The 21,733-nt window shown below is 42.3% G+C and overlaps 1 protein-coding gene across 4 annotated transcripts in view; it reads right to left on the minus strand.

The window, feature by feature from the left end:
* Nucleotides 1-2,607: 2,607 nt before the first annotated feature.
* The window catches only part of LIPI (lipase I), a 115,997-nt gene continuing 96,871 nt past the window's right edge, over nt 2,608-21,733 (minus strand). For 2 of the 4 annotated variants that reach the window (XM_031665663.1, XM_031665664.1), the window contains 2 exons: nt 12,749-12,814; nt 2,608-3,001 (listed from right to left, as the gene is read on the minus strand). In XM_031665663.1, the coding sequence (XP_031521523.1) occupies nt 2,851-3,001; nt 12,749-12,814 (217 nt within the window). In that variant the 3' untranslated portion in view covers nt 2,608-2,850. Of the gene's footprint in view, nt 3,002-12,748; nt 12,815-13,752; nt 14,521-21,733 lie in introns of those variants that run through there. The other 2 variants (XM_031665665.1, XM_031665666.1) reach the window with 1 other exon arrangement.

The raw sequence follows: 21,733 nt of genomic DNA on the forward strand, positions 1-21,733 counted from the left end.
TGCTGATGTCTATGTAAGTGAGGTTCATGTGTCAAATTCAGGTTTAAGAAATACCAGTTCTAGGCTGGGCATAGTGGCTCACACTTGTAATCCCAGCACCTTGGGAGGCTGAGGTGGGCAGTTCACTTTTGAGCTCAGGAATTCAAGACAAGCCTGGGCAACATAGCAAGACCCTGACTCTACAAAAAATTAAATAGGAGTGGTGATGTGCACCTGTGGTCCCAGCTACTCGGGAAGCTGAGGCTGGAGGATCACCCAAGCCTGGCAGGTTGAGGCTGCAGTGAACCATGATAGCACCACTGTACTTATGGTGCACTGTGCCTGAGTGAGAGAACAAGAACCACCACACACATACACACACAAATAATACCAATTCATGCAGTGGCCAGTTCTGCTGGGACCACCTGTTAAGGCTACTCTGGGCCTCATGGTTTGAGAAGGGTCTATCCAGGGGTGAGAGGGAGTGGCTTGAGGGCCTAGAAGCCAGTTCCTGTGGTTCAGCGTGACTGCGGGTGTGGAGCTGGGGGCAGGGCTCTCCAGGGCATGAGTGGGTAAATCGATGGGCTTCTAGGATGAGCCCCTGTGACTTTGCCTGGTTTACATCCGTCCAGTAAAAAGCCACAGGCTCTTATTCTAGAAGCTTCTGCCGGGGCTGATGGACTGGCCTGGGGACATAGGGTGCCCCCAGAGCCTCAGGGTACCTTCTGGTTTAGGAATAGCACTTAGTCAACTAGATCTAGGATTTATGGCACTACAGGGGACTCGTCACACTCGGAGCAGCAGCCATCTGCACTCTAGACTTGGTTCTAGGCGAAGTATTTTGGAGCCTGTTGGTACCCTGTGTTCTGTTTATCTGTAAAACAAGTTAGAGTTATAACTAGTTAAAACTTATTTTTAAAATTTTGCCACAGAATATGGCAGTTGTGGTGGAGCTTGGCCAGAGACCCCCACACTCAGACGCTGCTGCGTGCTGGGCTGTAAGTGTTGCCTGCATCGGCTGCCCCTCCCGGCATGTCTGTATTCTTGACACGGGCGCTCGTCGAGGCTCGGCCTGTGGGACTCGTGCAGCCGTTTGTCCTTGTTCCTGAGGTTCCGCAGACTTCACGGTCCCGTGGCCGAGCGTGGGGTATCTGCTTGCATCCTGATTTCCCCAAACCACAGGACAAGCCAAGAATTCTAACACACAACTGCAGAAGGCCCTGTGGTGTGGATTTGCGGGTGACACAGCCTTTCCCCAGCTCGGCCTTCATCTCCAGAGTTGGCTTTAGGGCGATAGAAGCTTCCTTCAGACTAGGGGGCCCTGAAGCTTTGGTGCTAGGAATTCGGTGACCAGCACGGATGATACCCCATTTCTCTGCATTTGTAACAATAGTTGTTAACACAACCACGAGATGTACAGAGGAAGGAAAAAGGAGGTTTTATTTTCAGAATAACAGTCTGTGCTTTGGGAAATGTGGTCTTGGGGGAGCTGTAAGCACACACCCCTCAGGACGGGAGGAGGCCGCAGCGTTGAATGTTCCAGGGTTTGTTCACTGTGTGTGTTCATCGGGGTCATGGAATGTCTGAACGTTTACAGGGAAAGTGGGGTTTCTTCATCCGGTTTGTGGATTGTCTGAACACTTACAGGGAAAGTCTAGCACACGCACAGTGAGTTAACCTATAACATCCATGTTCGCATTGGGGTGAGCGTAACATTTGAAATGAGGTGGACTCAGCGTGTCATGTACAAAGGTGAGACATTGGGCACAGACGTTTATGCGCAGCCTCAGTCACAGCCAGGACTGGCTCAGGGTCTGCAGCTTGTGGTGGGAAAGGACACTCATGAGGCCATTCTGTCCAGTCGGGGCTGCTGGCAGGGTCCCAGGGTGGGGCTGTCTGGTCGGCCGGTGTCGAGAGTCCACCCAGGTCCCGTGGGCAGCATTCCTCTAAACCTGGTTTCTGTCTGATTGCGGAGGAGACTTCATGCTGGTTAACAAACTGTACAGGATTTAGTGCCGTGGGTCGACCTTCCTCCCTGTGATGCCGGTTACATTTCTCTCCGGGCCTCATTGTAGCCACAGAGAGTGCACCTCGTCTGACAGCAGGGGGTGCCATGTTGACATAGTAATTTATTGTATTAACCTTTTTATTACTATTTTAATAATCTTTTTTTCTTTTTAAAGAGATAGGATATTGCTGTGTTATTCAAGCTAGTCTTGAACTCCTGGCCTCAAGCAATCCTCCCACCTCGGCCTCCCAAAGTGCTGGGCTTATAGACGTGAGCCAGTGCACCCAGCCTACAGCCATGTTTTTAAAACTCAGCATTTAAAAAATCCTGCTCCTTTCTCCCCCTCAAGCAGGCTGGTTGGCCTTGTGCAAACTGGGATGTCACGATTTTGGCCCTGCTTTTATTTTTCCCTTTGGCCTCAAGTTCTGATGAGAACAGCAGTTACAAAGTGGGCATTAGGTGATTCTTCCGTTACTAAAGCAAGAATTCTCACCAGTTAGAGATGTTTGTTCCCAGGATCCCAGAAAGCTGTTTTGAATCAAGCCTATAGCAAATAAGGAACTAAACCCTTGGTCCTCGGCTTAGTACCTGGGGAATGGGTTAGTTGCTGACACCCTTTGATCTGTGCTCACGTGCTGCATCTTGTCACGGGAAGCAGAGTCACCCAGTGGAATAAAGCCCGGCTTGCAGTGGAACGTTGGGATGCTCCGGGCTGTCAGTCCCTTAGACAGTGGCAGACTTGGAGACTAAGCATCACATGCAGAGTCCAGGCAACCAGAGTGCATCCACCTTAGAGACCACACAGCCGGTCGGCAAGGTGGACATCCAGGCAGATGGCCCTGACAGGCCCGCCACGCAGCAAATTAGGAATTCATTAGCAAAGAAATCAAACTCACCTGTGGGTACCAGCTACTTGGAAGGCTGAGGCAGGAGGATTGCTTGAGCCAGAAGGTCAAGGCCGCGATGAGCCATGATTGTAATACTGCACTCCGGCCTGGGTGACAGAGCGAGACTCTGATGGGAAAAAAAAAAAAAAAGCCATCTACCTTATTCTTCATAGCAGGAGGGATAATTTATCAAAGTAACTGCAACAAAATCTTAGATGAGGTAATTTCAGTGGCTAAGTGAGCTGTCCAGCTCACGTGGCTGACTCACAACGGAACAGAGCCAGGTGCTGCTGCAGCTGCCCTCCCACCCGATCGCTTGTGGACACTTTCTGTTTTCCCATATCTCCCTTTTGGATACGTAGCTCGCTACTTTATAGCTAAGCATCAGTAAAACAGGTTGTCTATTTTGAAAAGTAACTATTGTGTCTTTTAAGGACAGAAAATGAAACAGGTGACAGGAGCATGGCGACGTGAATAGATTTAGAGGAATAGATTTAGAGGAATATTTAATACTTGGCACCACTCTGATCCCTTCTTCTTCTCTCATGCTTAATTACAGCTGCCGCCTCCTAGGACAGAACACTTTCAGCCCTGTGAGTAGGAATTAAACATGTTCTAAATCAGAAGTTTTAGTTAAGCAGTATTTTACGTGAATGTCCAGTCCCTAAGTGCTCACTGTACTGGTGTGTGGTGTAGAAGAAGGAATGGGGGCTTGGGGCCGGGTCTATGGTGTAGTGTCCTGGTTTCCATCTGTGAGATGAGGGCCATGAGATGGCCTAGAAGGTTCAGATTGTGGGATTGAATGGATCTGACCACTCCTGGGAAGCCTCGAGTCTAAATCAACTTGGGCTGGTTTTGGGGAGATGCTGGCAGCGCTGTCCTCACAGGTCACTGGGAGGGGCTCTGGCACCGTCCCCGTCAGGTGTCTCATGATCAGCCCAGCTTGCTCATCTCAGAAGCTGCTGGTAGCGTTCTCGCTCCTGTTGTTTGTTGCGTGTTATTTAGGTTCTGTTCATGTGGGGACCTAGGAAGTTCCACAGTGAGAGGAGAGCTGCTGAGCCGCCTTCCTGTCTGGACGCCAGCCCCATGGAGGACCGTATCTGCTTGAGGTGGGCTTCTGCTCCCGGCCTCACCTGTGGACGCATTGATGCAGTGGTACTTTCTAAGCTCCTGGGGCACACAGCGTGGTTGTATGGATCCACAGGACACTGTGGCATCCAAGCACGTGCTCCCGGAGGAGAAGACCCTTCGGGCGCTGATGCTGGGAGCTGGCCGAGAGTCCAGCGAGTGAATGAGACTCCCTGTGACGTGCACAGCTGCCATCTGCGCAGCCCCTCCTGACGCCAAGATGGTCGTGCGATAAACACACAAAGCGCATCTCCAGCAAAAAGCTGCCGAGTGTCCACATCCAGGATATCCACCACGGTGGTTTTTTCATGTTAATACGATGAATGTGAGCAGCAGGTGGTCTGCGTTCTGGGTGTGTGTGAGTGTGCCACTGCAGTTTTGTTCTCATGTCTTGATGAGCATGAACGGCTCCTGATGAAGGTAGGTAAAGATGCTGTGACCAGAGACTCTGCAGTATTCTAGCTTGAGGAACCAAAGAGGTGTTCTGTCTTGCAAACCCATAAGGGAGGATGTTCCAGGCTGGTGACTGCTCCATGAGGTATTCAGGGATCCAGGTTCCTTCCAGACCTCTGCTCTGCATTCCCAAGGACACGGCCGTCTTTGCTGTGGTTGGGGCTGGGTGATTGCCACGCTGGCGGGAGGAGGCTTAAGGTGAGAGTGGCCATGATTTACCTAATCTACATAATGGCAGGGAGCCTGGGAGTAAAGTGTAGCCATGGCCTGGAGGATGGACGATAGATGTTGGTGAACGACTGGCTGCACTCACCGCTGCTGGCCCAGGGATGGGAAGGATCACTGATTATGTCATTCAACGGTACCTGGTTCTTTCAGATTTGACTTCCTTATGGATTTTCTGCTGTAAAGAGGAGAGAGCCTGTGGTCCTAGGCCAAGCATCTCACTCATCTCATAACATCTTATATCCCTTAGCCAACATTTATGTCAAGTTTTAGAAGTCCTACAAACTGGCGAGCATTTGTCAGTTTGGTTTAACCATTGGATTTTATATCTGTGTCTGCATCTCTATTTTACATCTGTGTGGTTATTTGACACTCTGTAGTACATTTGTAATAGGTTCTATTTGGTGGAAGTTACTTTCAACAAACCCTTGCTGCTACTTGAATTTTCAAGGTTGCAAGTAGAAAGGAGAGAATAAAAACCACATCTTCTCTAATTTTAAAATTTGTTGTTCCTCAGATCACACCAGAAGTACAAATATTACAAATTACAAAAGCAGCCAGAATCAACATTAAGAGATTTCTGGGTGATTCTGGCTAATCAGCAGTATTTGCTGAGGTGTGTGCAGCAGAGCAACACGCCAAGCAACCCGGGACAGGGGAGAGTTGGGAGGCCAGACTGTGACTTCAGAGGTACTGTTGTGTCAGGGACAGGAGCTAGACGCAGAGAGGATAAATGGCCACAGGTGCGACCACCACCATCCTTGCCACGGTATGGGGGCCTTTGTGAACTGAGTTATGAACCAGGTGAAGACCGTGCAGGCATCAGAGAATCCAGGCCAGACGCGACGGGTGGAGGTTTGGCGGAGGTGAGGAGCCAGACAGCCTCGCTAAATGTGTGGTGACTCACTGCAGACAGCGCCCATCAATCACCAGACAGATGCCCTTGATCTTCAGCCCCCACGACAGCTGCCCTTACCTGTCTGCCTCCACCTTCCGAGGCCTATAGGCGTCGCAAATGTGTGGTTTTTAAACAGATTTGGATGAGTTGTTTTCTGCACAACACACTTTTACAGACGGAGGCTGGTTCTCCACAATGGCACCAGGGACCAAGGCTCTGTCGGGTGGGACAGAGCCTCAGAGCACAGCACCAGCTCCCTAGGAGAAGACGGTGCCCGTGGGATGGAAGAAAGAGGAGGCACACAGTGCTGAGGCGTGAACTCTAGTTTGCTCTTAGACGTGACACACAGGCCTTCTGGAAGTTTGCATGAAGCACTGCTAAAGCCACCAGTGTGGACAGGTCCTTAGATCAGGAGACCCAGAACATAGTTGTATTTGAAATCCTTCACATGCTGCAATCTCTTCAAAGAGGACCACAAGTTGTGTCTAATAACGTAAAATTAATTTTTTATTAATTGCCATGGCTTTTGTGTGTGTGTGTGGGGTAGGGCTGGTGTGTGACAGTAAAACAACAGATGCAGTGACACAGCTGGCGGGTGTTGGTTCTGGGCCCCAGTTGGGCAGTTGTATGAAAAGAAACCGAAAAGTCTCTACAGTGGTATGAACCGAAACACCTGGATTATGTGTTTTCATGTATTTGACATAAATGCACACATTTGTACGCTAAACACACATTTTTCTATATGTAATAAAATTCACACCTTTAAGTATTTAGCATGGAAACAGCTGTGCTCTCCCTGCCCACAGCCACCGGACATTCCGAGTGGAAACTGCGCCGCTGTGGGCTTTGTGAATGGTGAGCCATGCACAGATATGTGCTGCGTTTGCTGTGTCCGCTGACGCGAGCCTTGGTCAGTCCTGTTTCAGGTGGATGCTTTCCCTTGTAGTTACCTTCTCTTCTTCTGTTCGTAAGCTCAGTAAACTCGGGACCAGTTCAGTAAACTCGGGACCAATGGTGAGAGTAGGCGTAGAGGAGCACGGTGTCAGCAATTAAGGAAAATCCATGCCAGGCGTTGCAGGAGGAGCAGGCATGCGGGGTTCCACTGCCTGTGTGAGCCATGACTGGTGAGGGCCTCTGGGCAGCAGCTCACCTGGGCTACTTGGAAATGCAGATTCCTGGGCACAGACCTGAGAGGCCCTGGAGTGACCACCCTCCAGGGATTCCGCCCAAACTTGGCCATCTTGTCGCTTGGCAGGTCAGCCGTGCCCGGCTGTCTCATTGAGATGCCCAGCCATCGCAGTTAGCTGAGTCATCTGCACAGCTGGTGTGGGTGTGCCAATGGGTGTACGGGGCTGGCCCGTCTTCCTTTCTCCCCCTGTGAAGCATTTGAAGGCCTGTTATCCCACCCTGTTCTCTCCCTGTCCTCAGTGGGCAAGCAGGAGGTCCATTTTCACTTGCAGATGAGGAAAATTCTGATAAAGCAGCCAGGATTTTCTTCAGAAGCTTCTTTGTTCAAATCAGCTCTGATATTTTCAGTTGGAAAGACTTTTCCTCAAACACTTTGCATTCGTTCTGTATGAGAAGTGCTGTAGACTTTCCTGTTGTTTCAGTAATTAGTATCTGTTCTGTTGTCCATCACAAATGTATGTATTTTCACTCTGAGACACGCTAAGTCAGCCTTTGCAGTCCAGAGGGATTTCATGTGCGTTCATAAAAGCTTCCATCAGAAACCACATTCCGCATAGCTGTGGACATACAACCTGCTTGTGACTTGGGAATTGCCAAAGTCAAATTCTATCTCGATTTGAGGCTTTAGGTGCTTTAGAAATTTTGAAATTATAAAATGAAAATGTGACAAAATTAAGTGTATTTAAAACAAAAGAGATATGCTATGGGTTTTTAAGGGCTGTGATGCATTATTTGGTTATCTTTAAGGATGTCATATTCCACCCACATTTCAAATATATGAAATAATTTAAATATAAGGTGACACTTTCAGAATATCCTGGATTTGGTCTTGATCTTCTGCCCTTGAAAATGTGATTGTCTTAAACTGTATTTCTAGACCATCTCATCTGAATTGCTTTGGAAGCATCTGCACGGGCATCTTTCTGTTCTTGAGTAAATATAGAGAGACATCATTACACTTTAAAATAGCGAAAGTCCTGTAGAGCAGTTTTTCTTAATCAGTGGTTGTATTTAAAAACAAACTCCCTAATGCTTAAACTAATAAGCTGCTATTGTTAGAAATCTTCAAGGTGTAGCAAGTTATAGAATCAGTGAAAGTGATTATTTAAAATGGAAATTGAGAGAGTACAATGCGTTCTTAGTTTTTAAAGTAAAATGCTAATAGAGAATGTTTTATTTGTAAGAATGTAAAATGTTACATCTTCGTTTAGAATTTAAGGATAGTAATTTGCTTCTGAGATCTTTGTGACTGAGATTTGAAATCTTAACTATGGTTTACCATGCATGTTTTATACATACGCACGTATACACGTATATGTAAGGTAAATAAAAGGAAAGTAAGCATGTATGTATTTACATTTAAATACACTTCTATAATGTGTATCCTTCCAGTCACACATAGGTCTAAGAGACTATGATTTTACTTGATAACCATGAGAGGGTAATTAAACAATTTTCCTGCTGTTAGCCTTGCTTTTACATCTGACCCAGGGACCCTGCGAAGTACGCCTCCCCCGTTCCAGGCCTCACACAACCCGTGCCAGGTTTTGGAAGCAGGAGTTTGTCTGCAGCCACTTCGGGAAGCAGGTGGCTGCCAGGATTGCCTAGAGCTCCAGGATGTCTCCAGTCCCAGCCTCCGTGGGGTAGAAGCTGCCCCACCAGGGGCCTGGACATGGACGTTTGGAGCCAGAGACCGCTCCTGAATGGGGGGCTCCCCTCATGGCTGGGCATACGAACCGAGGACAGGAGGCAGAACCAGCCTCGGGCCAGTGCACGGCATCCCGGGAGTGCTTGCGGGAAGCCCCAGCCGCCCTTTTCTGGCCCCACAGCCAGCACCAAACTCTGTGAGATCCCCTTGGCCCACCCCTCAGGTTCCTAAAATGGTTAGGGTTTCCTGGGCTGCGAATTTTTAGGTCTAGGCTAAAAAGTCCTGGAACAGACTTACGGAGTTCTTTATGTAAAACGATGAGTGTGCTGGTGACTCAGAGCAGGCACTGCACTCGCACTCCAGGGTCTTTTGCACCAGATGGAAAGGAGCAAGCGTGTGGGTCATGCAGAGTCCCTGCATCCTCGCTCCAGGCACTGCTCTTTGGTTTCTTAATTAAAAGCCTAAAAGCCTTGATAATGAAAATGCATTCTCCCCAGAGAGTAGTCATTGTTCCTGGGAAGGCTTTAGAGATATTCAAAAGGACTTGGGTGTTGTGATCTAAGCTCTTTCTTCTTTAGGGGACATCTCAAGCCCAGTAACACTGTGGTTCTTGCAGGCTCACACAGGGACTACCTTGATGGTCTTGGACAACATGATCTTCCAGAATTTTCTGAATTATCTAGCAGAGGCTCTTCTTCTTTTACTTTCTCCCAAACAAATGGAGTCTTTCTGTGTGTTTGTGTGTGTGTGTTCTGAGACACACGAAAGTGAAGTGGAGTGACACAAACATCTCTGTGGCCATGACCACTAAGACTGCACTGGGTCAGACCTGAATCTAGCAGAGGGCTTGATCTCACCCAAGGCCTGCCATCACAGTTTCCTGGTTACTGTGTAATATCCAACCTTGTTTTAACCTGAATTGACTCTCCCTTAGCTGAGAGAGCCAGACAGACTCCATCTTGGCTCCTTCACTTACAGCCCCTTGCCCACCCCCTTCCTCAAAGACTTCACTTGTGCAAGCAGACTCCCAGCACATCCAAGGTTGCAATTAACTAATAAGATACTGTAGCAAGCTATATCTGCAGTTCCTAGGAATTCACCCAGTTGATAGCACCCAAAGTCCCTGCGTCTGTCACCTTGTAATGGATTTAAAGCCCCTTCACCTGGAACTGTTTGCTTTCCTGTAACCATTTATCCTTTTAACTTTTGCCTGCTTTACTTCTGTAAGATTGTTTTAACTAGACTCCCCCTGCTCTCCTTTCTAAACCAAAGTATAAAAGAAAATCTAACCCCTTCTTCAAGGCCGAGAGAATTTTGAGCACTAGCCATCTCTCCACTGCCAGCTAATAAAGGATTCCTGGATTCATCTCAGCGTGTGGTGTTTTTCTGTAACTCACTCAGTTACAACAGCTGTCTTATGTTCATTCAAGGCACTGTGGCTCTGCAATCAGCAGATGAAAAAGTCAGCCAGGCCTCGATTACTGCCTTCAGTTTAGCAAGTTTCTTTATGCCCTAGATTGGTTCAGAGGTGCTATACAGGAGTCAGGGACTAAAATAAAAAACTTCAGAAAGCTAAGGTTTTGGCAATGAGAATTTGACAGAAGAGTGTGGAATAGATCTTTAAAATGGCAAAAGTTTCTAAAAAAAATTGAAACCTGATGTGAAAAACAATAGAGAAATATACAAAAAATAAATTATGTTCATGCTCATTTTATTTATTTATTTATTTTTGAGACAGGATCTTGCTCTATCACCCTGGCTGGAGTGCAGTGGCCTGAACTCTGCTCACTGCAAGCTCTGCCTCTGGGGTTCAAGTGATTATCCCATCACAGCCTCCCTAGTAGTTAGGAATACAGCCTCGTGAAATGATATCTGGCTAATTTTTTGTATTTTTAGTAGAGACGGGGTTTCGCCATGTTGGCCAGGCTGGTCTTCAACTCTTGGCCTCAAGTGGTCTGCCCACCTTGGCTGGCCTCCCAAAGTACTGAGATGACAGGCATGAGCCACCGCACCCAGCCCAGTTTAATTGTTATTCAATTACACCAGCCCTCATTTTGGAAAAAAGGCTAGGTGCAGGGATTAATAACTAGTGCTTTGATTTTACTTGTAAAATGTATTTTCTTTTTTTTCTTGTGGGCACCAATAAATTAAATACTAATAAAAATACAATACAGGCCGAGCACGGTGGCTCATGCTTGTAATCCCAGCACTGTGGGAGACTGAGGTAGGTGGATCACAAGGTCATGAGTTCGAGACCCGCGGCCAACATAGTGAAACTCCATCTCCACTGAAAATACAAAAAAAAAAAAAAAAATAGCCAGGCATGGTGGTGGCTGCCTGTAATCCTAGCTACTTGGGAGGCTGAGGCAGGAGAATCGCTTCAAACTGGGAGGCGGCGGAGGTAGCAGTGAGCCAAGATCATGCCACTGTACTCCAGTCCTGGTGACAGTGCGAGATTCCATCTCAAAATATATATATATATATATAATATATATATACTATATATAATATATATAAAAAATACATTCATACAGCCAACAGACACATGAAAAAATGCTCATCATCACTCACCATCAGAGAAATGCAGATCAAAACCACAGTGAGATACCATCTCACACCAGTTAGAATGGATTAAAAAGTCCGGAAACAACAGGTGCTGGAGAGGATGTGGAGAAATAGGAACACTTTTACACTGTTGGTGGGACTGTAAACTGGTTCAACCATTGTGGAAAACAGTGTGGCAATTCTAGAACTAGAAATACCATTTGACCCAGCCATCCTATTACTGGGTATATACCCAAAGGATTATAAATCATGCTGCTATACAGACACATGCACATGTATGTTTATTGCGGCACTATTCACAATAGCAAAGACTTGGAATCAACCCAAATGTCCATCAGTGACAGACTGGGTTAAGAAAATGTGGCACATATACACCATGGAATACTATGCAGCCATAAAAAAGGATGAGTTCATGTCCTTTGCAGGGACATAGATGCAGCTGGAAACCATCATTTTCAGCAAACTATCGCAGGAACAGAAACCAAACACCGCATGTTCTCACTCATAGGTGGGAGTTGAACAATGAGATCACTTGGACACAGGAAGGGGAACATCACACACCGGGCCTATTGTAGGGAGGGGCAGAGGCAGGAGGGATAACATTAGGAGATATACCTAATGTAAATGACGAGTTAATGGGTGCAGCACACCAACATGGCGCGTGTATACATATGTAACAAACCTGCACTTTGTGCACATGTACCCTAGAACTTAAAGTATAATAAAAGAAAAAGTAAAATAAATAAAATACATGTTTTCAGTCATGTAATGTATATGTGTGTATTATCTTTTTATATGGTATATATTATGTGTATATTATTTATAATATATAGATAAAATATACATTATATATAGAAACAGACAAAATATACATTACAAACACACTCATTCACACACATGTGCCATGTGGTCTAAGATATTGCAGTGTGGCAACATGTACACATTTCACAAGTTTACATCTTTGAGTTATTCCGGAAGACTGTTATCACCTCTGGCAAGGAAGTTTCATTAGGCGGTTAACAGGTTCTAATATACATGAAACGGTTGACTACTGCCTTGTTTGTTACCCGGAGGCCCTTAAGCAATCAGGCAGACAGGAAGAAAATTTCTGCTCTTGGTAACATTTGCGGTGCATTTCATAAGTGTCATTAATGTCACAGGGTGAGATTGAAAAGCTTCTGGGGATATATGGAAAATTAATGGGGGGCATTAGAACAGTAAAATAGCATGAGGTTGTGTGTGTGTGTGTGTGTGTGTTAAATAATGTATGAAGATTGTGAGTAGATGCCCAAGTGGTGGAGAAGAGAGAAACAGTATCTCTGTGGACTGGAGAAAGGACTGTGGAGGGAAGGGCTGCAATGTAAACTGAAGAAACTGTTTTAATGAAAATCTGTCAGACAGTAGAGGTACAGGCAGCACTGCTTAAATCCCAAGGGAAAAAGTAGAATGTATTTTTGTGTAGAACCTGTTTCTAATACCTGAAGCACCTTCACCTACTTCCAGGTGAGCACCAACAATGGCCCCAATTCATCTTCAAGTGGATTATTATCAAAATACATCATTATGATACTAACAGATCATGGCAGGTGTTATAAATTGTGTCCCCACAAAAATTCATATTTTAAAACCCTAACCCTTCATTCCTCAGAATGTGACTATACTTGGAGATAGGGCCCTTCAGTGGGTGATTAAGTTAAAATGAGACTGCTAGGGTGGGCCCTAATCTAGTCTGACTGGTCCCCTTAAAAGAAGAGGGAATATAGACTTACTGAGACACCAGGGATGTGCATATACAGAGGAAAGACCATGTGAGGTCACAGCAAGAGGGCAGCCATCTGCAAAGAAAAAAGAAGAGCTTCATAAGCGTGTTAGTCATTGTCGCAGTGCTATAAAGAAATACCCAAGACTGGTAATTTATAAAGGAAAGAGGTTTAATTGACTCACATGAGGAGGCCTCAGGAAACTTAGAATCATGGCAGAAGGGGAAGCAGGCACCTTTTTCACAAGTGGCAGGAGACAGAAGTGTGAAGTGTGAGCACAGGAAAACTCACTTTTAAAACCATCAGATTGTATGAGACTCACTCACTATCGCAAGAACAGTATGGGAGAAACAGCCGCCATAATGCAACCACCTCTCACCGGGTTCCTCCCTAGACACATGAGGATTACAATTCAAGATGAGATTTGGGTAGGGACATAGAACCAAACCATGTCAATAAGAAACCAAGCCTGCTGACACCTTGACTTGGACTTCTGGCCTCTAGAATTGTGGGAAAATAAATTTTTGCTGCTTAAGCCACCTAGTTTGTGGTATTTTGTTATGGCAGCTCAAGCAAACTAATTCAACGGGCAATCAAAATACAAAGGCTGTGACTGTGGTTGGCAGAGTGTTAGAAACACACATAAATCCTTGAGGTATTCAGACACAAGTGAGAGAGAGCTCAGCACTAGAATTTACTGGACTGAACACGGGAATTAGAGAATGCTAAGAACATTTAGATTATGATTTTGAATGTGATCATTTGTAAATCGAGGTAACAGATAACACACATTGAACTTATGGAATTCACTTAACATAGGAGTTAAGAATATAGACCCAGACATCTTAGTTTTGAATTCTGGTCCTGTGCATGATTCTGGATAAGTTGCTTGGCCTCTGTCTCTTGGCTTCTGCATCTGTGGAGATAATATGGCTAACTGCATATGGTTTTCATAAGGATTAAATAAATTAATATGTATAAAGCATTTAAATAGTTCCAGGAACACAGTGATATACATAAGAGTTAGCTATCATTTTATTATTGTCATTATGAACAGACACTGCTCAAAATACTTTATTAGAAACAATTTTCACAAAAATTACTTGGGCAACTGAGATATGGTGAGATAAATTAACTTACTCAAGATCACACCATTAATAAGTAATGGAACCAGTATTTCACCCATAGGTTATTTATTGTACTCCATAGAAACAAAGCCATTATTTACAAATGACAAAAAATGATGCCAAGTAGATGATTATATAAGTGTATATGTTTACTAGGTTCACATTAATGCAAGTGATTTCTCCAAATGAAAATTTACAAATAAAATAATGTGTTCATTATTTACCTTAGTAGTAAAATAAATTTTCTGTTGAAAACAGTGAAGTATTCACTAAACTTGCCTATTTTTCAAAAGACATTTATTCATTATTAGTAAATAGTCAATGATAAGTATTAAATGAGGAAGCAGAAAAAGTAGACAGAAATAAACAACTTTCAGAATGTATTTGGAATGCTTAACTGTATGCATTTTTTTATTTTCTTTATTTTTGATTCTCAATTTATTTTAAGAAATAGAAATACCTGAATCTCAAATTGAACAGTGCATTATTAAAGAAAGACTGATTGCATTGTTTTGTTTACAAGTCCGTTAATTCATAAACAAGTGCATTTGATAGAAGAAGGCATCTTATGTTTTCTTTGGTGTGCACGCGTTTAGATAAAGAAACACTTCCTCTTTTTCTTTAAGTACAATATTATACCTGCAAAGAGGTGGTCTGAGAAAGAGAAAAAGGGAAAGAACAAAAAATAACTATTAGTAAAACAAGAGAGTTGATGTCCTTCTCTCATAAATATTAGAATAGTCCATGCCTGTAACTAGCTAGTTCTCTAAATGTAGGGAGTTGGAACAAATCTATGGGATAATTTCCATTCTATCTCATTTGGCTATGTAGGGATGAAATAGACATAATGCTTATAAGAAAGAAAAAAATCTGTTTCAACTTCTTTTCTCACTGCCTTATTGGAAAACTTAATTGTATGAGAAAACTTAATTGTATGAGAGGTACAGTTAGATACTGATGCAGTTGAAACTTGAACTCAACTCAGTATCCAGGCCATTCCTTCCATCATGATGGTCACCAGAAGAGAGTCAGAGTGAATCGCATAGACAAAGTTTGCCAAAGCAACTTAATCAATCCTCTTATGCCACCTACTAAAATGGAAATAATAAGTCCTAAAGTATTCTATATCTTGGACAGATTTTATATTTAATATTTCAAGCTTTCCAAGAAGCCAAGTCACTGCAGCACTGTTCACATATTTATAATAAAATAGTAAGACAAGTGTGTTTTCTTTTTTCTACAATTGACTAAAAGCTCATGACCTTATTAGCATAGCATTGAATTATCTTCTATTCATACATATATAATAAATACATATTTTTTGAAATATTCTATATTTTACAAAGCCTCTACAAGCTTTACAAAACAGCTTAGGCAGGTACACAAGGCCTATCAATGTTAAATTTTACCAAAACCTTTGAGAAAAAATAATTTGCTGTCCTTTTACATTGTAAAAGTTCATCTAGTGTCACTGTCATGAATTTTGATATATTTTTTATCTTATGTTTAATAGTTCCTTCTCCCAGGCAATAAAAATAAAAACACTATAATTTTGTGATATATTTTGAATTACCAAGGGAAAAGAATATTATATATTTATCTTTCTAATTTCAAAATGCATGTCGAATTTGTACTTCTAATGCTTTGCTTACCACACATTACCAAAAATGAGCACATTACATTGATAAAGTATAAGATTGATCTAAAATAATAAAAAAGAAATCAAGTAATAAAATTTTTAAAAATTCAAATACAATCTAGTTTTCTATTTTAATCCATATATATTATATCAAAGTACAAAAAATATATAAGCTTCTTTACTTCAAAAATCTCCTTAAGGCTTTTGCTCAACCTATCACCACATCTATCCATTTAGTATTCTCTTTTTTTGCCATTAATATAGAGGCCCCTAAATTTGACTTCATTTTTAAATTTATTTGCTTGTTTTAAATTCATAAAATTATATGTATTCATTGTGTACATGGTGTTTTGAAGAATAAATACATTGTGGAATGGTTAAATATAGTTAATTAAAATACACATTTCTTAATATAGTTATTTTGCAGCAAGAGCATTCAACACCTACTCTGCATTTTTCAGGAATATAATGTTCTGTTATTAACTATGGTCACCATGCTGCACAATAAATCTCTTGAACTCATTCCTTCTATCTAACTGTAATTTTCTATCCTTTGACCAACATCTCCTTAACACCTTCCCCTCCCAACTGCCCAGCCTCTGGTAACCATGATTCTACTCTCTGCTTCTGTGAGATCAACTTTTTCAGATTCCACATGTGAGTGAAATCCTACAGTCTTTGTCTTTCTGTGCCTGACTTATTATACTTAACATGATGTCCTTCAGGTTCATTCATGTTGTTGCCAATGATGGGATTTCCTTCTTTATTATGTCTGAATAGTATTCCAATTTATAGCTCTCTATCATCTATCTGTCTCTATATAGGTGATATATATATATACACACATATATACTATATTTTTCTTACTGCTTCATCCACTATTGAAATCTTAGGTTTATTTTTTATCTTGGTTATAGTGACTAATGCTGTAATAAACATGGAAGTGCAGATATCTCTTCAACATACTGATTTAATTTCCTTTGATATATACCCAGCAGTGGAATTGCTGAATCATATATTTATTCTATTTTTAATGTTTTTAGGAACTTCCAAACTGTTTTTCCTAACAACTATACTAATTTACATTCTCATCAGTAGTTATCAACCATTCCTTTTTTCCATGTTCTCACCAACATTTATTATAACTTTTGTCTTTATGGTAATAGCCATTCTTACAGTAGTGAGGTGATACCTCTTTGTGGTTTTAATTTGCATTTCCCTCATGGTTAGTGACATTGAACACTTTTTCATATACCTGTTGGCCAATTGTATGTCTTCTTTTGAAAAATGTCTTTTCAGATCCTTTGCCCAATTTTTAATTAGGTTATTTGTTTTCTTGATATTGAGTTGTTTGAGTTCCTTATATATCTTGGAGATTCATCTCTTATCATATATATACTTTGCAAATAATTCCTCCCATTCTGTAGATTGTCTCTTACCTCTGTTAATTATTTCCTTTGATGAGCATAAGCTTTTTGGTTTAATGTAATCCCATTTGTCTGTCTTTGCATTTGTTGCCTGTGCTTTTGAGGTCATATCCAAAATATCATTGTCCAGACTGATATCAAAAAGATTTTCCCTATATTTTCTTCTAGCAAGTTTATAGTTTCAAGTCTTAGATTTTGGTCTTTAGTACATTTGGAGTTGATTTTTTTTTTTTTTTTTTTGTATAAGGTATGACATAAAGGTCTAATTTTATTCTTTTGAATGTGGATATACAGTTTTTCCAACACCATTTATTTTTATTTTGTTTTTTTAAAGTAGTAGATTCAGGGGGTACATATGCAGGTTTGCTACAAGAATATATTGTGTAATGATGAAGTTTAGGCTTCCTGTGTACCCAATCACCCAAATAGTGAATGTTGTACTCAGTAGGTAATTTTTTAATCTACATCCTTCTCCCACTGTAATCTCTTTTAGAATCCCAGTATTGATTATTTCCCCCTGTATTTCCATGTGTACCCACTCCAACACTATTTATTGAAGAGACTGTCCTTTCTCCACTGTGTGCTCTTGGAACCTTTGTTGAAAATTAATTTTTAAATGGGTGAATTTATTTCTAGGCTCTCTATTCTGTTCCATTGGTCCACATCTCTGTTTTTATGCTAGTATTATACTACTTTGGTTACTATAGCTTTCTAATATATTTTGAAGTTATTTGGTGTGATGTCTCTAGCTTTGTTCTTTTTGCTCAAGATTGCTTTAGCTATTTAAAGTATTTTGTGGTTTCATAGAAATTTTAAGATTTTTTTTCTATTTCACTGAAGAATTTCAATGGTATTTTGATGGAGATTTCATTAAATCTGTAGATCCCTTTGCTTATTATGGACATTTTTAACAATATTAACCCCTCCAAGCTACAAACATGGGATATCTTTCATTTATTTGTGTCTTCTTCAGTTGATTTCATCACTGTTTTACAGTTTTCTGTGTAAGAATTGTTAACCTTTTTGGTTAAATTTATTCCTAGGTATCTTATCATCGTATAGCTATTGTAAATATATTTGTGTTCTTGATTTATTTTTCAGATACTTTGCTATATTGCATTTTCAAAGCTATCTTTGAGAATGTTATATTAGTATTTATACATATTCATGTATCTTGTTTTTAAAAATCGAATCATACTCTTATAAAACATCATGCTTTTCTCACCAGGCAATATCTTATGAATCTTTTCATGAATATAAAGAAACATTTAAATATATAAAGAAGAAAAATTAATTCTTGTATATTGATTTTGTATTCTGCAACATAACTTATTCCTAATATTCTTTAAAAATATTACTTGGATAAGGTTTCCAGCAATAACCAGGGAAAGGAATAGTGCCTGTTTCCACCTGCCATGTGAGAAAACCCAATTCATAGTTCACTGGATAAGGCACACAGAAGGGTCTTCTCTAAGTAGTGGGAATCATTACACCTAGACTGAGCACTTACCCAAGTTAGCTTAATAAATTTTGAAAGCAAGACCTGAAAGGTTTAACCCCAGTAACATTTTGTAGGAATACAAAATATAGAACATTCAATAAGATACATTCACAGCATCTGTGATGTAATTGAGAATTACTAAGCATTGCAAAGCTGGAAAATGGACCCATATAAGGTGAAAAATCAACCAATTGAAACCAACCCAGAACTAGCACAAATGTGAGACTCAGCAGATAAATGCATTAAAACAGTTATTATACCTTTACTTCAGATGTGGAGACATGAGAGATACGAAGAGGTGAGAACTATGATGTTTGAGATGAATAATACACTTACGAGATTAAAAGCAGATTAGATATTGCAGAAATAAATCAGTGAACTTAATAACATAGCAACAGAAACTATTCAAAATAAAATGCAAAGAGAAAACAGAATTTTAAAATTAACAAAGCTATCATCACACTGTTGTACTATCAAATATTAGATATTACTTCAAGTAGCCAAAAATACTTAAAATTGGAATCCTCAAAAGGAGAAGTTGTAGAGGAACACAGAAAAAAACTAAAAAAAATGGCTGGAAATTTAGATGAAACTTGATGAAAACTATAAACCCTCTGTATTATTCTGTTCTCACACTGCTATACAGAACTGCCCAAGATTGGGTAATTTATAAAGGAAGAGGTGTAATTGACTCACAGTTCAGCATGGCTTGGGAGGCCTCAGGAAATTTACAATCATGGCAGAAGGCCCCTCTTCACAGGGTAGAAGGAGAGAGAATGAGTGCCCAGCAAAGGGGAAGCCACTTTAAAAACTTTCAGATCTTGGCCGGGCTCAGTGGCTCACATCTGTAATCCCAACACTTTGGGAGGCCGAGGCAGGTAGATCATAAGGTCAGCAGATTGAGACCATCCTGGCTAACACAGTGAAACCCCGTCTCTACAAAAAATACAAAAAATTAGCCAGGCGTGGTGGCATGCACCTGTAGTCCCAGCTACGTGGGAGGGTGAGGCAGGAGAATCGCTTCAACCCAGAAGGCAGAGGTTGCAGTGAGCCGAGATCACGCCACTGCACTCCAGTCTTGGCAACAGAGCAACACTCCGTCTCAAAAAAAAAAAAAAAAAAGTTCTGATCTCATGAGAACTAACTACCACAGGAACAGGATGAGGGAACCACCACAGTGAATCAATTATTCAATTATCTCCACCAGGTCCCTCCCACAACATGTGGGGATTATGGGAACTACAATCAGACCCATCCAAAATGGCTACAAGCCTGCTTTGAAGATTATTGTTAAGACTAGTGGCTCGAACAAAACAAGGAACCATAGAAAAGACCCATAAAGCACAGGCCCAGGAGAAAAAGCAAGGAAAACAGGAAAAACCTGTCCCACAGACCCTGCCAGAGGAGCTAGAGACTCCACCCCCTTATGTTCCAATTTACTCTTCTCTGGCAAGGCTTAGGCAGGAAGCCACTCCAGCAGCTGCCTCCGGAGGGTCAGACTCAGAGGAGAGTACCCCCTGAACTTCACTATATAGGGAACAGCCAGGGCCACTGCCTGATAAATCAAAGGAGGAACTCAAGGATGAGGTTGGCCGTCTCTGGTCAGGACGTGCCTGAGTCATGCAGATGCCCCTCAGAGAAACTAGATTTGGGTGGGGACATGGGCAAACCATGTCACCCACAGTTCCAAGAAAGCCAACAAACTTCAAAAAACAAGAAGTATGAAGAAAAATACAGCATGGTACATCATAATAAAATTGCTCAAAATCAGTGACAGAGAAAAATCTTAAAACGAGCCAAGCAGAAAAGTAGATTATCTTTGGAGCAACAAAGAAAGGATAGCAACAGATTTCTCATTAGGTTCAGTGCATGGTAGAAGATGGCAAAACAACATCCTTAAAGAATTGATAGACCAGCCTGACCAACATGGTAGTGAAGAAGGAATTCATGAATTTTACAAGTATAATTAAAGACAAACAAGACATTTTTACTTTTTCCTTCAAAAGCTAAGTGTAGTGTGGCAGCCTCCCTGCCCGCTCCCACCTGTAGTCTAAGTTAGAGAAGAATACTAACTGCCTGTTTTTCCTTCTGTGCTCAACAAGCCTTATCTGTACTTGCTAGTTGCACATTCCTTGAGGCTCAGCGAGTTCCTGCTTCACCTCCCTAGACCAGTTGCAAAGTTACAAGGTTGATACAGAAACATGGTTTCCCAGGGATGTGGAACATATAGTATAAATAAATGTAAAAGACTGATCAACTGCCTTTGTTCTCACTTCTGTAAGTATGCTTCCTGCCTCACATAGCTCCCAGCCACTGACTGCTTAAAAGGTGGTTGCTTTCTTTGTCCGGGGCTCAGACTTTCCCGGATGCCAGTCCAACTGAGCCAGTGATCACCTTTTAATAAAGACCTTTCCTGAACTCTGTTGGGTCTCTCTTATCTCTGATGGCCCACAGCATTTCTGGGGGCTCATCTGGGATTGGAGATGGCAGGTTTTTGTCTCCTTTGACTATGGGTTACAGCCCCAGGATGTGGGAGATTTGGGACTCTTGGCACCACTGGGTAAGACTTAGCCCGGAAGGAGAACAGCTCACCCGTGTCTTAGAGTCTTCCCTTGACAACGCAAACGGAACCCACTCAGGAGTTGCAGGAGAGTCACTGGAGCAGCGCGCAGGCAGACTACTGAACCACAGTAAGGGTGGTCCCTAGGAAAGCGTGTCCCATAAGGACAGAAGGGGAGCTTGATCACCTCCCAGGGAATGACCATTTATCCAACGCAGAGCAGCTGGGGGCGGCAGGAGTGGCTTGCCAATTTGGATGAACCTCGTGTCCCTACTCACACTGGAACTGGAAAAAGGGAGAAAATGGACCAAAAGAGTGGCAAGTGCAGCAAGGTAGAGCTTGCTCGCAGGGTGACAAGAGTGGCTTGCCACTCCAACTGGGAGTGTGTGGGTGTGTGTGAACCTACCCGGGACACGAGAGAGGCTTGTTTCATCCGATGAAGAGTCCTGGGGTAGGAGTGGTATGTGTATGTGTGTGAATGTGGGAACCTAACTAGGCTCACCTGGGACACAGGAGGTTCTCGTTTCGTCCAATGAGGAGTCCTGGGGTAGGAGTGGTGTGTGTATGTGTGTGAATGTGGGAGCCTAACTAGGCTCACCTGGGACATGGGAGAGGCTCGTTTCATCCGATGAGGAGTCCTAGGGTAGGGGAGGTGTGTGACAGTGTGTGAAAGAGATGGTCTCAGGAGAGGCCAATGTGGGGAGTAATGGGGGAGATGCAGATCTCTTAGAGCAGACTGT

Source organism: Papio anubis, chromosome 4 (assembly GCF_008728515.1).
Source record: "Papio anubis isolate 15944 chromosome 4, Panubis1.0, whole genome shotgun sequence".
Classification (NCBI taxonomy): Eukaryota; Metazoa; Chordata; class Mammalia; order Primates; family Cercopithecidae; genus Papio; species Papio anubis.